At 35.6% G+C, this 21,597-nt stretch overlaps 1 protein-coding gene across 10 annotated transcripts in view; it reads left to right on the forward strand.

The window, feature by feature from the left end:
• The window catches only part of LOC117411410 (myelin transcription factor 1-like protein), a 104,514-nt gene extending 83,255 nt beyond the window's left edge, over nucleotides 1–21,259 (forward strand). For 6 of the 10 annotated variants that reach the window (XM_059025819.1, XM_034018902.3, XM_034018903.3 and 3 more), the window contains 9 exons: nucleotides 479–547; nucleotides 5,106–5,168; nucleotides 5,891–5,974; nucleotides 6,336–6,557; nucleotides 9,202–9,293; nucleotides 11,039–11,142; nucleotides 12,160–12,303; nucleotides 13,314–13,376; nucleotides 18,885–21,259. In XM_059025819.1, the coding sequence (XP_058881802.1) occupies nucleotides 479–547; nucleotides 5,106–5,168; nucleotides 5,891–5,974; nucleotides 6,336–6,557; nucleotides 9,202–9,293; nucleotides 11,039–11,142; nucleotides 12,160–12,303; nucleotides 13,314–13,376; nucleotides 18,885–19,025 (982 nt within the window). In that variant the 3' untranslated portion in view covers nucleotides 19,026–21,259. The remainder of the gene's footprint in view (nucleotides 1–478; nucleotides 548–5,105; nucleotides 5,169–5,890; nucleotides 5,975–6,335; nucleotides 6,558–9,201; nucleotides 9,294–11,038; nucleotides 11,143–12,159; nucleotides 12,304–13,313; nucleotides 13,377–18,884) is intronic. The other 4 variants (XM_034018905.3, XM_034018906.3, XM_034018900.3 and 1 more) reach the window with 4 other exon arrangements.
• The last annotated feature ends 338 nt before the right edge of the window (nucleotides 21,260–21,597 follow it).

Raw genomic sequence — 21,597 nt, forward strand, 5'->3', positions numbered from 1 at the left:
TGCTTACCTCAACAATGCTGTCACATGATAGCGTTAACTCTCCATATTAATCCTTTGAGTATGCGATGTTGTACAAACAGAAGCAAGCAGAACTATTCCTGCGAAAGTATCTGTCCTAAATGCAATGTTATGGGATGCATCTTTTATTTACCAATCATAAAATAATTTTAAAAGGTTAAGTCCGATATAAGTAATTTGCATGACATCAGTTATATTTGCTAACCAGTACAAAACAAAGTGTGTGTGAGTGGAAGACGTTTAATTGGAAGTGTCTTCTGAATGAAATGTAACTGACCTGTTCAGAGGATTACCCATTCTTTTAAACAGCGCTGGCACCATCGGGTTTTCTACATTGACATGTTTTGTTCTTCGTGTATTTTGTGGTCTTGATTCAGTTGATGGTGTCACAAGGCTTTTTATTTTACTAATTGAAATGTCCTGGCTCTTTTTTATTTTTGTATGTATTTATTTTTTACAGTCTGGCTGGCTGTCCCCTAGCCGATAAGAGTATTCGAAGCATGATGGCCAGTAACTCACAAGAACTCAAGTAAGGCTTAAAAGAAAATGCTTCTATTTTTCTGCTGCATTGAATGCAGTTTAAATGTTTGCAGATGCCCTGTGGCTTTTATAACATGCTGTCTGGTTACAGTGACTGCCTCCTGTGTACTGCGTACCATGCTAAGCCTTTCTTTTGAAAACACAATGACCAGTTGTTGTGTTATTTCTATCCACCTATCCTGAGTCACTAATCAATTATATAGCACGTTTAATAGAGTTATGTGTCTAGACCACAATAGAACATGTACAAAAGTCAAGTATATTTACTGTGGTCATTAGGGAAAATAACAGTTTTGGTCATTTGTTTTTTGGTAATTTTCTAGTGGGACAGTGGGATAGATCTAAAGGGTTTTTTTTTTGTTTTTTTGTTTTGTTTTACTCTAAATCATTATTAACACATTTTGTTTCTAAAAACAAAACAAATCCAATTCTTCTAAAACTAATAAGAAAAAAACATTGTTAAGTATTGCTGGATTGGTAATTTCCATTCTGAAAAAACATAATACATACCTTGCTGTAAAAGAGAGGTCTTCTTCTGAAGTTTGGGTGTTCAAACAATGCAAAATGATTTATATTATAATAACAGATACCCGACATACAACCTATTAAATTATTATGTATCACAAAAATGGATATTCTAGCAAGGAACTACTATTAAAAAAATGTGTTGAGCCATACGTTCTATGCACGGGATAACATCTATACACAGGATAACCCTTAACATTGATTTCATAGGAACAATTGGCATCCCTTCTACTTTAAGACAATTTAACTGCAACCTGTCTACAATAAAAAATAAAAAAAACAGTGTGCTCAATGGATGTGAATCTACAGACAAGTATACTGGTCTTCAAATCCTTGGTGCTCAAGGTGGTTGGAGCATTTGTAGTCTTTTAATGGCTTCATATTTGAAAAACAACTTGTTATTTGTGGTTTAAACATGTCAATAAATTGCTTTTAAAATCATACCATTTGCAACACTAAACAACTGCACTTGATAAACATGCTTTCAAAATGACTGCATTGTTTGTATTCCGATTATTCCAAACCAAGGTTCAGACACGAAGGGTAACAGTAAATACAGCCCTGGTCAAAAGTTTTGTACCACCTAGAATCATAGTATTGAGAACATCATTTAAAAACACACACACACACACACAAACACATATATATATATATATATATATATATATATATATATATATATATATATATGTAATCATATAATCAAATTATTATATGATTAAAGAAACATCATATAATCAAAGAAACTACAAAAAGTCTACCAGAAGCCATAATAGTAGTACAGTATTTAATGTTAGATTTCGAAATGCCACATTTTTCAATTTGTCAGTTTTCCATTAAGTATATGGAAAACTACAAAGCGGTATGTAATTCAATATGTTAATGTAACATTATTCAGCAGGTTTCATTCGACAACAAATTGTAAATTCTAGCGGGTGATGCAAAACATTTGGCCATAGCTATAGATTCCTGTGCGCTGTTCTAGTGCTTTTCACACCAAGTGAAATCCAACAATGCAAAATTGTAACTTCTTTATTGATTAGACTTAGACTTTATAGAATTGGTTTTTGACATTTACTTTCAGTTATTATTAATTATTTCTTAGCTGACGCCCTTATCCAGGGCGACTTACAAGTGTTACAAGATATCACATTATTTTTACATACAATTACCCATTTATACAGTTGGGTTTTTACTGGAGCAATCTAGGTAAAGTACCTTGCTCAAGGGTACAGCAGCAATGTCCCCCACCAGGGATTGAACCCACGACCCTCCAGTCAAGAGTCCAGAGCCCTAACCACTACTTCACACTGCTGCCCTAACTAACTGTGAACAGTAAGATATAGATAGCAATTCTCAGCAGAGAAATGATTTTAAAATCCCAGTGATGGCCGCCTTGTACACCCAGTGTCACTGTAAGCAGTGGTTGGAGGCCAGACTGCTATTCGTCCCACATTTTGATAATGTTGTGGAATGTGACGCTGTGCCAATTCAGAGGATTTGTTTTACCTGACAAATTCTAATACCTAGCTTATATTTGTATTTAAAATTAAATATCTTGCAGTACTAGGCACTGCTTAATATAAGGTTGGTGACAGAGAGCTAATAGCACCGAATTACATCAAACAGTATCAGTGACCTCTGCTTTATTCAAAGCCTGTTTGTTGGACTTCCATTATGGTTGAGTGAGTGGTTTCTCAGTATGCACAACACGCACTGAAACTACTGTAGTAACTTACCTATTACTGTCCGTGAGCCAAATTAGAAACTTTAAAGCTTCTCAAAATGCCCACAATAATCTTAGGATTGGGGATTGGAATAACGAAAACACCACTAAATCTACTGCAATCATTGTATAAAAATTATACAATGAAGGGAAGACACCAGCTAATTAAGTATCTCCCATATTTTTTTTTTTTTTAATAAATTTAGTCGTTGCGAATATTTTTTATTTTATTTTGAAGCGTATGCTGTCAGCCGACCGCTTTTTTTTCACACTGCGGACTCACCATGCAGCCACCCAAGAGCTACAACGTCGGAGGACAATGCAGCTCTCGGGCAGTTTACAGGCAAGCCCGCAGGTGCCCGGCCAGACTACAGGGGTCACTGTTGCGCGGTGAGCCAAGGACACCCTGGCTGACCTAACCCTCCCTTTCCCCGGGCGGCGTTCGGCCAATTGAGCGCCGCTCCCTGGAAGCTCCCGTCCTCGGTCGGCAAAGGAATAGCCTGGACTCAAACTCGCGGTGTCCAGACTATAGAGTGCATCCTGCACTCAATGTGGAGCGCCTTTACTGGATGCGCCACTCGGGAGCCCCTAAGTATCTCCCATTAATTATATCTCTGATACTATTCTTTTTCCACAAACTAAACATTGTAGATATAACTTTTGCATATTTAGTGTCATTTTACTTGTCATATGCCGATTCTGGTGTAAGTCTCTTTCAGATATGTTGGTATATGAGTATATGAGGTCAACAAAGGTCATTATTCAGAACATTCAAGCAGCATTTAGGGCTGTGTTGCTTTAAGATAGCTCTACACTGTGAATCCTAAATAGTTTTTACTCATTTAAAGAAGCACCTGTTGTAAACAGTGAAATACTAATAGTAATAGTGGACCACAATTAAATTGATTATGCACACTGACTAATTTCCAAACAACAGTTTCTGGTTAAGTTTTACCTTCAAGATTTTTTGGGTAACCACAAATTGGGTGTTTTTAGCAGGTCTGCCTACATGTTGAGTAAATTCAACATGTCGGCTTTTACCGGGTATAATAACGGATCAAATTATTCGATATCAATAATATTTTCTGGAATATTCTAATGTCCCATGGGTTACAAGATAAATAAATACAAATGTGGTCTTTTTCTCCTCATAATACAATATGCTCATTTCTCCCACTATTGTAGTTTGATGTTACGTTGTACTTGTTATATTAGTGATTGGTTCCACTTTTGAAGGCCATATATTGAAATCTCTTAATATTTAAAACCAGAAATACTTCTATTTTAAAAAAATACACTTTTGTGAAACTACCGGTAATACTCACAGTTTATATACTGGTTTGAGCTGTTGTAACTAGACTGCAATAACCAAAAAAGCCAAAAAAGCACAGAATTATGTTAATATATATATATATATATATATATATATATATATATATATATATATATATATATATATATATATATATTAGCCTTGAGGGAAACTGAGTCTATTTAGCTTAGAGCAAAGAAGGGTTTTGGGAAAGCTGAGGTTTTTCAAATCCTAACAGCAGTAATTAATGGTAATTACAGTGGACAGGAGGCGCGTTTTTTCACTGAAAGTGGTGAGGGTGTAGACTATGGAACATTTTGGTCTTCCATCAGTGTAAGAAAATAAGTAAATAAAGTACAATTGTTTCTTCAGTGGAAAAAAGAAATACATGTAACCTAGCAACAAGTTATATAGTGCTGGCATACTTACTGTACATCTTTTAAACAGTTCCTACATTGAAACTTCCTACGGGCATTCCTTAGCACACGTTCAAGTCAAAATCAGCTGATGCCTTGTGTTTTTAAGAAAGTAAGCCATAATGTTCATGTTAAGAAGCTCAATGTCTTCTGTGGGCATTGGTTCCATATTTGCAGGGTTGTAAACATAAAATACAGTGCATGGTGGGATACTATCGTATTAAGTCCCATTGTCCATTGCGCTGCTAGGAACTGTAAACTGACTATTTTAATAGTGTTTGTACGCATTAAATTAACTTAACATGAAAGGTCCTTCCGTGTGGGCGATTTGAGCTGGATTAATAGCAACATTTTCAAGTACGGTTCTCAAGATCGGTTATGTAGTGTGGACATGGCCTAAGAGTGTAAAAAACAAAACATGGAAATACAAGAAGGCCTTGTTTTATAATTCCACCAGGTCAGGAGAAATATGAGTGGACTATGCACACAGTAAGTTAAACGACTATTTAGGTTGTAGAGTTTATGCTCCTCAGACACTAACTTGGTGTGTTTACATTTTTAATCCCAGGTGTCCAACCCCTGGCTGTGATGGCTCAGGGCACATCACTGGAAACTATGCTTCACACCGAAGGTAAATACTATGCTCATGCTTCTGTATATTTAAACCAAGTTTCTCCAAAGCGGCCAGCTTAGCCACATCTAGCCACAAATGTGATTTTGTGTTGTCACGGCAGGCCACAATCATTCGACTTTCATTCTGCACAGTTCATACCTGTTATGACTGTTTTGGCTTTTTCTCTGGTTTTTACCTCCTGCATTCCTGACTGATTGGCTCTGGCAACCAAATATATACTGTACCCAGCCAATAACATTTTGGATTTAAACACTTTTGTTTAGTTTTTGCAAATAAACTGCCTTGAACCCAAGGCAATATACCTGTATATGTACTTGGTATACCTATTTATTACAGGGATGAAATATGTACAGTCTGTTGCATAAGACGATCATTGTACTTGTCCACTTTTTTCTTTTTATTTACAGTATAGTGTTGAAATTTAAATCTTAGTTAGGTATGAATTAATTTGTGTTGCCACCTGCTATTCCTGTCCTACTGGAAACAAGATATAATTATTCCTTTCCTTTAACTCAACTGGGTCCCTGAATTTGGTGTTGCAGTCTTGTTATGATTAAGGGCCAAATCAGCAATTTGATTTTTGAAAGCCTATTAATATTTTTATAAATAGTTAAATGCTGCCATAAAGCCACCTGCCAACTCCACCTTCACCATCATCCTCTCTTTCAAACGCTAAATATTCATGGTTTAAATAATTAATTTTAAGTAAATTTCTTAAGTCTTTCAGGTTGCCCCAGAGCAAAGAAGAGTGGTATAAAGATTGCACATAGCAAAGAGGACAAAGAAGACCAAGAGCCAATCAGGTATGCAGAAATAGTGACACTGGAGGATCTATAGCTTACTGTAGCTACAACAACCATCCCCTTATTAGTACTGTGTATAGGCAATTGGGATGTGTCCTCCTAAAGCTCTTTACAAATCAAAAAGCAAATCAACCCATAATAAAGCAGGTTATAATCGTATGATCTGGTACTTAAACTGGAGATTATTGTTGTTGTTATGTCAACTATTTGGGACCAGAGGGTGTTCAAAAAATCGAATTGTTCAGATTCTCAAATAATTCATGTAAATATGAAATTCCCAGCAGCTTTAACCCATGCGTTATTTAGTAATGTTTGAAAGCACATAACACTAACAGGCATGTTGTATCCCTGCAATCCCAAGATGTCCAGTTCCTGGGTGTGATGGGCAGGGTCATGTGACTGGGAAATACGCATCACATCGCAGTGCTTCAGGGTGCCCTCTAGCAGCCAAAAGACAGAAAGACGGCTACTTGAATGGAGCACAGTTCTCCTGGAAGTCAGGAAAGACGGATGGCATGTCCTGTCCAACACCTGGTTGTGATGGGTCAGGACATGTTAGCGGGAGCTTTTTAACACATCGAAGGTAAGCTATCATACAAGTACTTTCAATCTGGTGAGACCTCCATGGACACAATCAGTTTATATATATATATCGAGCATCAAAATAAACTTATCACTATTATAACACATTTATTTTCGAAAAAAATAAGGTATATAAATGATGGACATTGACTAAATGTTTTTTTAATATGCCACTTCTGTCAAGAGAGCAGCGCCTTCGTGCAATCAGCATGTTGGAGGCTGGACTAGGGCAGCGTACTGTGGCTCGCCGTCTTGGGTGCTCACAGCCAGCAATTTCAAACCTGGCGAGACGGTATAATGAGACACACACTGTCAATGACAGGCCACAAACTGGGAGACCAAGAATCACAACACCTGCCCAAGATCAACAGATCATTTTGCAGCATCTTCGTGATGTCAATTGTTAATCAGCACAATAAAAAGTCACTGCACCTGATCTAAAACAGAGTTTGTCATTTTTTGATCACATCTAGTGAATTTTATCCAAATATAAAAGTCATAAGTTTCTTTTGATGCTCAAATATAAGTGATAAGTTTCTTTTGATGCTCAAATATAAGTGATACGTTTCTTTTGATCCTCAATATATATACAGTGGCTCTCAAAAGTATTCACCCCCCTTGGACTTTTCCACATTTTATTGTGTTACAACATGGAATCAAAATGGATTTAATTAGGAGTTTTTGCCACTGATCAACACAAAAAGTCCATAATGTCAAAGTGAAAAATAAAATCTACAAATTGTTCTAAATTAATTACAAATATAAAACAGAAAATAATTGATTGCATAAGATAAGCTCTGGTTCAACCAACTGTCTTTAGAAGTCACATAATTAGTTGAATGGAGTCCACCTGTGTGCAATTAAGGTGTTTCACATGATTTCCCACAGTTGGTTAGTACATTTCCTAACAAAAACTACATCATGAAGACGAAGGAACATTCAAAGCAAATCCGGAATAAGGTTCTTCAAAAGCACCAATCAGGGGCAGGGTATAAGAACATTTCCAAGGCATTAAATATCCCCGGGAGCACAGTAAAGTCCATTATTAAGAAATGGAGAGATTATGGCACAACTGTGAATCTGTCTAGAACATGTGGTTCCTCAAAAACTGAGTATCCGGGCGAGAAGGACACTAGTCAGGGAAGCCTAATCATAAAGTAGCCTGTGGCAGTGTGTTCAGTGAGTGGAGAATGGGAGAGAGAAGGAGAGTAAAGTAAAAACTGAAAGCATCCACTGTTTGTTTGTTTGTTTGTCTAGTTGTTCTGTTTAAACTTTTTATTTTGTTAATAAACGTGCAAGCAGCACATTCACATTCACTCGCAGAGCTGTGTGTGTGTGTTTTTTCCGGCCCTGATGTCACTGCCCAAATACTTTTGTCAAAGTATGTAATTAGTTTTTGCATGTTATGCAATAATTTGTTGTTTTATTATAAAGCTGAATTGCTGAATCTAATTTATATCTTTCAAAAGAACAATAAGAAATTTCAGAAATCTCTTTTTTCTTTGTGGTTTTTCTAATTTTTTTTAATTGACCAAATAGTTTTGTCTGCAAATATATGTATATGTATGCAAGAAGACTCGACAGGGTGTCCGTATACATCGAATATTCAGATGCCTCGGGGCGTTGTGAGGCACAAAACAAAGTTTTGGACACCCTGAAGGGCCTTATTGCATTTATAATCCAGGTTAAACAGTGAATTTTGGGGGAAAAAATCATAAATCATGTTGAGGGCAAAACATGAGTTGTTTTTTTATTATTACATTTCCTTACGCCAATAAGTAGTCCCATTTATATGAATTACACACTAAGTTAAGCTGAGTACATTTTTTTTGGTATTTTTTTCTGTTTTACTATCTTCCAGTTTATTTAATTTTTCTTCATCCAAATCTGCATGTCTACTTACTACTTTGGAGATTTTTTTGATGGTAATTGGTCACTCAGTTTTATAGTTACTGTACATCTGTAACTGTAAACAAGATGGCTACCGGTACTTTAAATTCTGTGAGGCAGCACAGTGATTTTGAATATGTGACAAGGCTCCAACTGTCCGTATTCATCCAATATACGGACAGCTGGAACCTGTTCTGAAAGACTAAAATGGTATACATTTAGTAAGAAATTTCAAATAAATGAACCAGTTCTACCTGCAATTAAGTTGATTCCTGCTAGTATAATATACTCTCACTGAATGAAAGACAACAATAACATTAGTTAATGTTTATTTTCAAAAGTACTCAAGAAAGCTCCAAAATGACCTTACTTTGTTGGTGCAGCATAACCCTTACAATTTAAGATCAACAGATGGAATTGATTTTTTTTTAAAGTGGATGCCATTGACATGCAATGTATAATCTTCCAGCATTGTGTTTGGGGACAATGTATTGTGTTTATGCATAGCATTTCAAACAAGAATATTGCATCTTGCATGCTGGATTGCAGGTAGCACCAATATATATTTTTCACATGCATGGACCACATTTATGTTTTTATTATATTTAAATATGAAATTGATGTAATGATATAATACTTTGTTTTGATGAAATTATAATTGTTTGCAATTCTGAATTGTAAATGCATGTGTATGGATGTGTACAGCTGAAACGCAAACAGGACTGCATCACAATCATGTTTATTTTATTACCCAGTCTGTCAGGATGTCCCAGAGCTACATCAGCAATGAAGAAAGCAAGGCTGTCTGGAGAGGAAATGCTAACAATAAAACAACGGGCAAGCAATGGTAATCATCTCAGGCTTTTATTTAAACTCGCTACGTCTGAATGAAAAATCTGCATTTTTAATTGTTTGACATGCAGGGTCTGTACATCAACACAAATGATTGCTTGGCAATCAGTGACTTAAAAAACATCAGCACTGAATAACATTTTGAGTATTCTAATCAAATGCATCATGAGCCCTTCACATACAAGAATGATCTGTAGATACATTGCTGCAGACTGGTGTTGTTGCTGTAGTTCTGTAGCATTGGAGTGAGTTTGAGCTACACAAGATGAAGTGATTAGGTACCAGGAAACAGCAGGGACAGTGTGGTCTTTTCTGAATATTCCAAATTATAATATAACAATTCAAGCAAAGAATCAAGAGGTCTCCAACCGGAGAAAACAGTGATAATATTATTATTATTATTAGTTTATTTAGCAGACGCCTTTATCCAAGGCGACTTACAGAGACTAGGGTGTGTGAAATATGCATCAGCTGCAGAGTCACTTACAATTACGTCTCACCCGAAAGACGGAGCACAAGGAGGTTAAGTGACTTGCTCAGGGTCACACAATGAGTCAGTGGCTGAGGTGGGATTTGAACTGGGGACCTCTTGGTTACAAGCCCTTTTCTTTAACCACTGGACCACACAGCCTCCTAATATGCAGGAGCTAGTGTTAATAAGAACAAAGAAAATTAATTTTGAAATTAATTAATTTGAAACCTTGATTAGCATTCCCTTAAGCACTGAAACTACAGGGATTGTATTTCCCAACCTCTTCTCTCCGAGTTTTGAACAAATAAAAACATGGAAATGAATTTATATTCTTTGCTTTATTCCGTTTGATTATTTTTTTGTTTCTTTAAAACAGTCATTTTTCAGTCAGCTGAAACCAAGCTGTGCCTATCAGTTGGGGATCCTAGCTTGTCTGTGAATGACAGTAGGCCAATGGCCTTAGTGATGAGGTGAAACTGTAAGAGTCTCCTCTGCCAATCACACTGGTTTGAAGAGGGCCGGTACAAGCAGGTATTGCTTTGATGTTTCCACTGTCACTCCTCCACTTAACCACATTCTGGCTTTGCAAAATTGCCGATCCAGGTTAGGGATTTCACAGAAAGCACTGCTTTGGCTGGGGCGTTCCCCCAAGTTAGGGACAGGGACTGCTCACTGCTCTGTTTATTGAATTCACTTTCCAGTTATTTTTCCTTCTAGCTAAAATGTTAATTGAAATTGACCCATAAGCTTGATTCCAAGGTTGACCCATTGACATCAGCACTGCGTTCTACTCCTGTCTTAATGTGCAATTCACTATCCCCCTCTCCCCCACCCATCTGTCACATGCATATGTTGAGCTTTATCTTGAGAACCAGTCCCATTTCGACAGATCACTTTTACCTCTGGGCTCATAATGCATTATATACAGATTAAACATTGATTTTTTTGGTGTGAAAGAAACCTAAGCCTGTTACTTTAACATCTATATTGCTCTGTGAAATAATTTGATTTAAATCAGACCTACAATAATAACTGCTGCCTTGGATAATATTTACAGCTGTAAAATGCAGAAGGTGACAGCATTAAGGCATTGGACTGTAAGACACTGAGCCACTGTACTGTCATTCTAAAAATCTAACAATGTACTGGTCAAAAAAAAAAATTTCATGTGATGCTCTAAATTCATATTGGTACTGTGCAACTATTCTATTAAAGTGTGCTGAACAGTGTTTTTTTTCAATTTCAATTAAATGTTTGTGATCTTGTAGGAATAGAAAATGACGAAGAAATGAAACAGCTGGATGAAGAAATCAAAGAACTAAATGACTCTAATTCCCAAGTGGAAGCGGATATGATTAGACTCAGAACCCAGGTAAGAATCCTGCATCCAGAAATAGTTCTGTTTTTAAAAAATCAAGTGCATTTATGAATAAAAGATAGAACTGCAACTGCTGTTTTATTTTATTTTAAAGTCAACATTGAAGCTAGTATTGAGTATATAAAATAATACAGTAAAGTAATCCAGATTGTGCTGTATAAAAAATGTGTCTGCTAGAACCATTTTCCTACCTTTCATTTCTTCATGGTACCATTTGTACTCCTCTCACAATCATTGCGTAGTCTCTGATTTGGTTCACACCCTCTTTTCTCAGTGACTCAATAACGTGCGTGGTTCTAATATGTGACTATTAGTGCTTAACAGCCTTCCCCTGCTACCATTCTTGAAACATGGAGAAGTGTGTTTGACTCAAATCAGACATATGACAAGTTTAAAATATCACTAAGCATAAACTTCAACAATAGAATGACTGGAGGAGCTGTGGAAACAGTTACAATAACAAACAAACCTAAAACAGAATTTATGGTATGGCATGATATGCAATGGAGGCAACCTGAAATAGTTTCTCAATAAAGCAGTCAGTTACATTAATAGTGCCTAACAAACTTTTATGTTTTACAAAGTTTCAAGAATTATAATTTAATGCAGGATTTTATACAAGTTAATTATGTAAGAAAACCATATAATGGTTATTTTTCTGAAAACGTAAAAACTTTAAATCGGGCACATTTAAATCTACTTTGGCAGTCACAGAATATAGCCTGTATCTGTCACAACATATGCTTGGAAATGATGAATTCTTCTCAGTTTTGCTGGATACGTTTAGTTGTGCTTGTGCACTTGGAGAAGATGGTTTATACTTGACTTGTCACTATCACAGTGGATACGAGGGTTTACTACATGTGGTACTTCTTTCTGAAATGGACTGATACCCCTAGTGTGTTTAAACTGTTGCTGCAGAAGCAGGAAAGCTGAAAATCTGCAAAACGTGAGCACTGTTTGATACCTTCTGGCTGAGAAGATAATATACTTATGTTTACACTTCTTTAGATTACGACAATGGAGACTAATCTGAAGTCAATAGAGGAAGAAAACAAGGTGATTGAACAGCAAAATGAGTCTCTCCTGCATGAGCTGGCCAACCTCAGCCAGTCACTGATTAACAGTTTAGCTAATATCCAGCTCCCACATATGGTAAGGGCCACAGAGAAAGCAAACTGAGTGCGTTATGGAACGTAACAGAACATACCACATGGCTATTGAATAAGAGATAGTCCCAACGCTATTGCATGCTAAACTACCTTAATAATGTCAGGACTGATACCTGAAAAAACTTCTGATTTAAATATTATAGATTGTTTGATAGGGGAGTATAATGTTGTCCAAACTACTTGGATCTTAATGAAAAGGATGGGGGTAGGTAGTTTTATACTATTATTTAATAATAGAATGATTAGAGCAAATATTGATAATAAGTCAGACCAGTGTTTGATTTTACAATACGTTTGTAACAGGAACCTGTGGTGCCCATACCACGGTGAATTAAAGAAAAAAAAACATGTTAAACAGATACAATACTTTTAACTGTATTTGAATCAACAGGGATTTTCATAGCACATGCAATGTTATGTTATGTTTTATAATTGCAAGTGAATATATATAACTTCAAGACTTGAATATATCAGCTTTTACTCTGAGGCATGAAAAAAGCATCCATAAGCATCCATTTTGATTTTCCCTTATAACCCCCCAAACCTTAAAACACCACATTACTCCTTGTAGAGCCACTGTGAACAGGATTTTTAATATGCTGGTACAAAAATGCAAAAATGTTGATCTAGATATGAAAGATATGTTCCATGTAAAAAGAACAAACCCAAACGAATGCACCTCACTTACCAATAGGTCCTGAGGCCACCTGAATGCATATCTGTTGCGTGGTGAGCTGGATTTAATCCCAGGACCCCATTGGTAATAGACCAGTGTAGAAATCGATGTTTTTCATTTGCTTATTTCTGAATTTGTTTCTTTCTGTGTTTATTTATTAGTTTGTTTTTACAGTTTTGTTTAAATGTTGTTTTTTTTTTCTAAAACTGCATACAACACTGCCCCCTAGTGTTAAAAGCAAGCCCAGCAGCCCCTGTGAAATTGGCACCAATGGTATTACAAGGCTAATAGAATGTTGTTTACACCTTTCCCCTTAGAAACCGCTGCAACAAAAAGAGGCTCCCCTTAGAAATAACAGCTGTTTACAGTTGCATCAGAGAGTAAGAGAATAATTTTCATAGTCTGATTATCATTTTTTGTTTTACACTTTCATTTCTTCTTTTTTTTTGTATAAATCTTTCTTCTATTTTGCACTTTTTTTAAATATCTATTGGGTTGTCTGCAGATGTTCCTTCCTATTTAAACTGTGAAATAATAATTAAAGTCATCAGTGCAAGAACTTGTCATCTCCTGCTAAGTGGCTGGCTTTAACAGTGGGCATATAGAACGTATGTTCCACGTGACAAGATGAGACCATTATCTATGGTACCTAGTTAGGACAACAACTCCAAATAAAATGACCGCCTATTGGATCTACAAACATGCTTTTTAAAGTGAGACTTACCAAGTACTTGCACTGAGGGCTTCGCTTACTGTGGTTATGAATGTACCAATAATGTTCCACGAAATGACTCCTTAATTCTTGGTACTGTCCACCTAGTCTAGAGTCACTATTAGAGGCGTTTGAACAATAAGCATTAATTAGACTGGACTACTAGTGCTTTTGTACCCAGTCCCTTAGTAGTGTGTTGATTATAGACAGTCAAAACCATGTACTGTGCAGCCACGCTTTGGGGTAGGTTTACTAAAGTGTTGCGGCTGTTGCAATAGTCGCAAACCACATGCAAATGAGTCAGAAGTCTAGGGTTAAATGTACTACACAAGCGCAATGCTATTTGTGACTTTTTAGGGAATGCTTTGTAGCAGCAGTTTCTGTTTCCGGTTCAAGCGTAGATGAATATGTAATTATGGGCATTCCTGCATAAATTCACAAAAAAGGGGCAGAAATAGTGCGCATGAGGGTTCTTAAATATTATGATGAGATGTACGAAAGCTGCAAGGCAATTGCGACACTTACAATTGCATAATTTTTGAAAGCATGTTTTAAACAGTTGCAACTGTTGCTGGCATTTCCCAGTCTGCTTTTTCTCGTGTGTTGCCAGTTGTGCTCAATGTATTTTTGAGGTGAACAGCCAAATAGCTATTTTTTCCCTAAAAGCAGGGTGTACTTAAAAGCCTGAAAACAAATTTCTATGACTTTTCTGGTTTTCCCAACATGTTGGGAGCAATAGACTGCACACATGTGCTGCTAACCCCTCCAGCTCATTGTGAGCATCTGTATAGGAATAGGAAACACACCTATTCTTTTAATGTACAGGTGCTTTGTAATTGTGCACAATTTAGCAAGTTAGCACTGCACCACTGACTAACTTAAATACAAACGGACACTATACATTTGGCTACTAATGATAATACGAATTAGTGGTATAATGCAAAATTTGTTGCTGGTCCCTTGAAATTTATATTAACGAGAATTGACTGTCCTCCTGTAAGCATCATAACTTGTCAATGCGGCACTATGATCTATTTTGTGTTAACTGTCTAGGCTGCCAAGTTAATAATAATAACAATAATAATAATAATAATAATAATAATAATAATAATAATAATAATAATAATAATAACGCTAAAATCAGTTAGTTTAATTTAAAATAATATTTAAATCAGTATATTGCGGCTCTTTTCATTAACATAGTTTCTCTTAGTTCATACAACAAAATGTATACTTTGCTAAGTGTCACAACAAAAATGTATGTTTGCGCTGTGACTGGCCCATCTTAGTACACCTACCCCTTTAGATCATGTACCATGCAGCCACACTTTGATGCCTAAAGATCTTAAAAGCAGACAACACAATTTTTCTTTAGGGGCTAAAAATCAGCATTATTTCAACAAACAGCCTTTGTTTGGCTTAGAGCCTTGTTTGTCTATCCTTAATTGTATGTCCTATAATGTGCCTCTTCATATCATACACTATGAAAATGCATTTCTAGTTGAAATGACTGTCAGCTGTGGATCCAATTAGTTCTTTTCATGAACATTAAATTCAAACAAACAGGTTCAATCATTCCTACTTACACTGTAGGTTCCATTACATTCCTTCTTAATGTGTAACCTTAAACTACAGCTCTGGCCAAAACGTTTTGCATTACCCTATAGAATTAACATATTTTGCTTCATAAAGTTGAATGAAACCCACTGAATAATGTTACGTTAACATATTGAATTGCATACCACTTTGTAGTTTTCCATATACTTAACGACAAACTGACAAAACTTGAAGAATTTGACATTTCGAAATCTAACATGAAACACTGTACTACTATTAGGGCTTGCAATATCATTTTGGAGTTTCTTTGGTTACATTATGTTTCAGTAGTTCGGGACAAACACCAATCACAAAATGTTTTAGTACAAATATTTATTGTAGAGAATGCGGAGTATGCGATTTAACAGAAAAGTATGCTGTATATACACATTCATTTGGCATCAAACCTAACTTGGTTTGAGGGTTCGCTGCCTGGCCGACTGGACGAGGCTGAGACCCCCATTGATAAAACATAAAAACTGTTATTAAGAAAGGTGGAGATGGGGAGGTGGTGGGTTACAATGAAATCAAAACGCAACTGAGAGATAAGTGAAGAGGGTATTTATAGTGCTAACAATTTAATTAGCTAATGTGTAAATTGAATGATTCAGTTTGGTGATGCAGAGATTGGTGTCTGACCCTCCTCCTGAACTTTAATTATAAATTTCATTAAATTTCATTAAATAAAAGATCGAAATGATGTCTCAATCCTAAAATTCTAGGTCATGCAAAATTTTTGACCATAGCTGTGTATAGGTGGGCTGCATTTGCATGTATATGTCAGAAGTCAACCTTAAATAGTCTTCGATCACTTTACTAAATTGGTCATGTGCTTCCTGTTTGGCAATGTGAAAAGAAGACATTGAGAGGGAAAAGGTTAGTTATCATCAGGACATTTTAGAAATGTGAAATATTGTACCCTAAGCGATTAGCTCCACATAATATATAGTCTACAGTGAGTCCTATTCACAAAGTTTTACCTCATGAGCAAGGATCGAAGTTAAGTTTTTTTATCCAGTAGTTATTTTTCAGATACCTTACGCTGCAGTTTATATGACCGATCCTGAGTGAACACGCACATAATTACAGGTATTAGTTTTTTAAACACGTACATTATCTTTCATAAAGCGGGAATCCATTGCTAATAGAGCTTCCTGATCTGTAGATGACTGAGGTTTGTACCGCCCCATGTAGATATGCGAGAGGCGCAAATAGCTACAACATTACCGTGATCCAAGTAACGGCTTCCTTGTTTTATCAGTAAGAATAACAGACGATCTTGAGGTGCATTCATTTATCTATCTGTTTTCTTTATATAATAGATTATTATTACCTTGTGTATTTCCCCTTTTTTTAAATACTTTATTATTTTCATAGTAACAAGAAACATACAGCATACATAAGCTCAACAATAGTAAGACTAAACAAAGGAAAGTGGAAAGGTGAGAAGTAAAGAGTCGAGGGAGAGTGTGTCAAAGTAAAAAATGATGGGCTGCCATACTTTATAAATCTTTTGAGTAGATCCACGCATGGTATATTTTATTTTCTCCAGTTTCAGGAAATCCATGACCTCTTTTATCCATTGCATGTGGGGTGGTGGAGCAGCCATCTTCCAATTAAATAGGACACATCATCTTGCCAATAGGGAGGCAAAGGCCAGAGCATCTGTCAGAGGTTGTGATACATTAACATCCTCTGGGATCACACCAAAGAGGGCTGTATGTGGGTTAGGTTCGATGGGCACTTGACTAAGCTGGGAAAATGTTCAGAATTAATCCAAATCAGGACATGACCAGTACATGTGAAAAAGATTTGCAGGAGCTTGCTTACATCTATTGCACGTTGGGTCTAGTTCAGGATATATTTTCACCAATTTGACTTTGCATAAATGAATGCAATGTAAAACTTTAAACTACAGCAATCCCATTAAAAGTTCATCAGAAAGTTCTAAATTGAGGTCCTGTTCCCATAATGTTTTTATATTAGATAGTGATGGGGAATGCAGAGAGGAGACTGTATTGTAAATCTGTGCTATTAAGCCATTACACACCGAGTTCAATATTTAGATGTAAATATTAAGTTCTCAACTTCTCCACACAACAGCAAAAAAGTCTATAGAAAGCCTCAGCATTGAAAATAAGGCAAATTACATATGGGTTTAGCCATTATAACAGAAACATGCCCACTATATTGTAAAAGTGGATTTTTCGGAATAAGTAAAAAGGACAGAACAACATTGCGCCACTGATGCGTGGAGTATTCAAGGCACACACTCAAAGCACGTGGATCCTTAAAGAATGTACTACTATTTGTTATCACCAATAGTAATAACACTATTAGAGTTTAACAAATAATAATAATAATCATAATAATAATAATATAAAACAAGAGTGATACAACATACGCATATATGCCGTGTAACTAAGTGCAACATACGGTAAATAATTACCCACTACTTGTCATCATTCGCAATAAAATAATCATAACATTTTTTTTTTTTAAAACATCTTCGGTGGTGTAGACTCAGGCGAGGACGAGGCTTGGCAGCCTGCATTGGCCACATGGTGGAGGCATAAGGCATATGTAAAACAACACAAAAACAATACAATTGTATGAAGTAAACTTTATACTTTATAACTCTATATTGCACTGTCAAACTATAACTTACACAAATAGCTAACTAATGTCACTGTTTAATAAAATGAACCCAGCGGGTTTTTTTGTTTTGTTTTGTTTTTTAATCTTGGTTGATATCCCTTATTCTGTTATTACTTCTTAGTTAATTTCTTCAGAATTGTACAGCATTTAAAAATGCAGTGAAAAGGCAGGGTGGGAGCGTACATATTCATGAACAAACCAGTTAGTATAACATGTTGCATGAAACTTTTAAAACGTAGCAGTACCGTGCTGGAATTAGCTTTCATTTTCAAAACAGCTTGGTTGAGGTTGTAACGTTATAATTTATAATGTCATACAATGTAGGATTCAACGATAATGTGGCACACGTTCCTTTTTTTTAAATCGCTTTATAGGTGTGTATGATTTGTTAGTTATCGAAATCTCAGTCAACAATTGAAGACAGATAAGAGGATCATTTCGTACCACTTAATTTGCACTGATGAAACATAACCTGGTTAACCGTCCTGATGGCATATCAAATGCTTAGATGACAGATATGGTTGCATTCTTATAGAACTTAAGGATAAAACAAAATACATTTTGACAAGGAATTGCATTAGTTCCATTACTTAGTTGATATACAGGCCTACTATGTAAACTATGGGATATTCAGTCTATATAAAACAGTAGGTATGTGTTTATTTTTTTAATTATTTTTAAATATAATTATTACTCAAATAAACCGCTACCGAATAAGACCATTTTCCTACCTTCTTTCCAGGCAGGTAGCAAATCCTCACTACTGCCTTAAAAAGTTAACTTCTAGCCCTACTCATGAGCTGTGTCTTTAAATAACTTATGAGGTAAAGCTTTGTGACTAAGACTCACGTTTTGATGTGCCTAAATCAAGTCTGTCTGCATTTACTAATACACATGTTGTTTCAATGTTCTTTTCTTTCAGGAGCCAATAAATGAACAGAATTTTGATGCTTACGTGGCCACTTTGACAGACATGTACACAAACCAAGACCACTATCAGAGTCCTGAAAACAAGACCCTGCTGGAAAACATAAAGCAAGCAGTACAAGGGATTCAGGTCTGAAGACTTGTTCGTGGAAGAAGACTTGCTGAAAAAAGGGATGCCTCGTGTTTTGCTGCTGTAATTTATCGGACAGTGTTAAATATTTATTTCTGTTACAAAAAGTGTTATGCTTACAAGACTTCATAATGATTTGTTTTTGTCTTGCTTTAAAAATAGTTACCGCAGAATAGTTTTTGAAAACATTCACATTTTGTACGTTTTCATATGAGCTGACATAGTGTGATATGCCATGTAATGTTTATAGCTGCTAATGTATGCACATTTTTAGTGTATATTTCTGAACAGTAAGCAGAACAAAAATAGGATCCAAGTTCTTTTTAATGGTTAAGTGAAGAAGCATTTTAGTATTAATTACTGGACTGGTCAGTAAGCTTAGAATGAGAAAAATGCAATGAGCAACCACTTTTTAATTGTTATCCATTTTATGGAATTTTAAGATGTTTTGTGTGCCGACTGTTTAATAGCAAGAAGTGGTTGTAAAATGCTTTATTTTTTAACAATGCTTGAAAATATTTGACTTTTGTTTTAAATGGTCGGTGGTGGCATTTAAAATGAGGTTTGAATTGGAAATGAAAAGGATAAACGAAAGTTTCAGTTTTATTGTAAACATCATGACACGGAAACTTAATGGTGGAAATCCCAATATTTACAAAGCACGATGTTATGACTTTAATAACCTAATGTTCTGTGTTGTTAGATCCCGAGATGTCATTTAAATCAGACAGACTGATGTTCAACAGCAATAGAACCATTAGACAACATCTCTCTTAGCATTAGTTCTTTTAGTCAAAACTTTACTAGTTTGAGTCAGTTAATGTTTAATGCAATATATTATAAAGAATCACTTATTTGATAGATATGGGATGCAATCTACATAAACAGTTTGGGAATATGCAATTTCTTATTTATAGCATAGTGGAAAATGAATCTTTTTACTATATGTAAAATATTAATTTTTATATCAATCTTTTAATACAAAACTAAAAAAATAAACATGGACATTCTGTTTAAAAGCTAAAGATGCTTATATAAGTTTACTTTATTTATGTACAACTTTGCACAGGAACACCTTGGTTTCCATGTTTTGATGATTTTACAGAAACTAGAGCTGTACTTGTGAGCTTAAAAATAAGGAGATGGTTTTTTGTAAAGTAGAAAAAATATATCAGCGCGGGACTTACAGGGTCACTGTCCCCACAAATGTGCCAGTAGACTATTTGCACTTATCCTATATGTATATATATCTTAATATACGGAGGTGTGCAATTCCCAGTGTTGCTTGCTATGTGACACAGAATTTAAACAAATAATTGCTAGGGGCCACTATGGTTTAGATTACATTATCACTGATGGAAACTACAGGGATTAAAAAAATAAAAAACAACAACTCTGTTATTTCGTTTTGGTATATTATACGGAGTAGACGAAAATAATCCCAGCTGCACTTTATATTGAAATCACTGTACAAAAAACTTGCCGGTTTTCCCAATGGACTTAATAACTAGCTGGGAAACGAATCTGTAATTATTGTGGAGCTTTGCAGCGTCATGCCTGTGTGGCCCCCACCTTCTGTTGTGCTATTAGTTGTAGCTGCCATGTTCAGAATTGCCTTTTCAAAGCTAACGCAAGGTGCTCACCTCATCTCATATATTGTACTTTGCACCCCCTTTTAGGGTTTCATTCTACATAACTGCATAAGCCTTCTTCCACCGCATTGTGTCTGCAGCTTCTTGCCAATATAGTAACGCTTTCAGTAGAGTAATAGCTAGTATCAGTTTTTGAACTCATTATTGTTATCATTACAAAGGAAAGGGATTTTAAGCACAAATCTGCTGCTCATCTACTGGTGGTACAGAATATCAAATCAGAAGTTGTCTGTGACTATTTACATAGCGAACACAAAGGTGTCACATATTAGAATGCTGCATTTTCATATGAATTATTGTGAATTCATCAGAGTTTATTTATTATAACTTATTCATTTCTAAGTTAATTTAAGTAACCATTTATTATGACAGGATTTTGTATAAACGTGTGCTCTCTGTGGAACTGAAGTTTAATTTATTTTTGTACTACACGGCATGAATTTGTTGACATTTTAATTTTGCTATAAATGTGTGAAATCACAAGTTGCTGTGATAATTCATTTTTAAATTGTGAACTTTGTACAATTTTTGTCATGCTGGATGTTGACACATCTTACTCTGAATAAAGAAAACTGTGTTGCCACACTTTGTAGGTCTTTGTAGTTCTCTGATTGATGCATTACCACGTTCACGTCAGACAGAATAAATCTGCTGCTCAGATTTCAATCTGAAATGCTTACTTTTATCCTTTTATTTTCTAAATGAGACACACACACACACACAGAAGAAGGTGTGATGAATGTGATGGAGATGATTCTCATTTACCAGTTGTCTGGGAAGACAAGCCTTTCGGTTTTCATAAAAGCCGTCTCAAGTACTTGCCGTTAACCAAATACCGTGATAGACAGCTGACATAATAGTTAAATTATAATGGTAAAATAAATTCAGTGTGGGTGTGCGAGGGTGTGTGGGTGCTTAACTTGCAA

This window comes from Acipenser ruthenus, chromosome 6, assembly GCF_902713425.1.
Source record: "Acipenser ruthenus chromosome 6, fAciRut3.2 maternal haplotype, whole genome shotgun sequence".
NCBI lineage: Eukaryota > Metazoa > Chordata > Actinopteri > Acipenseriformes > Acipenseridae > Acipenser > Acipenser ruthenus.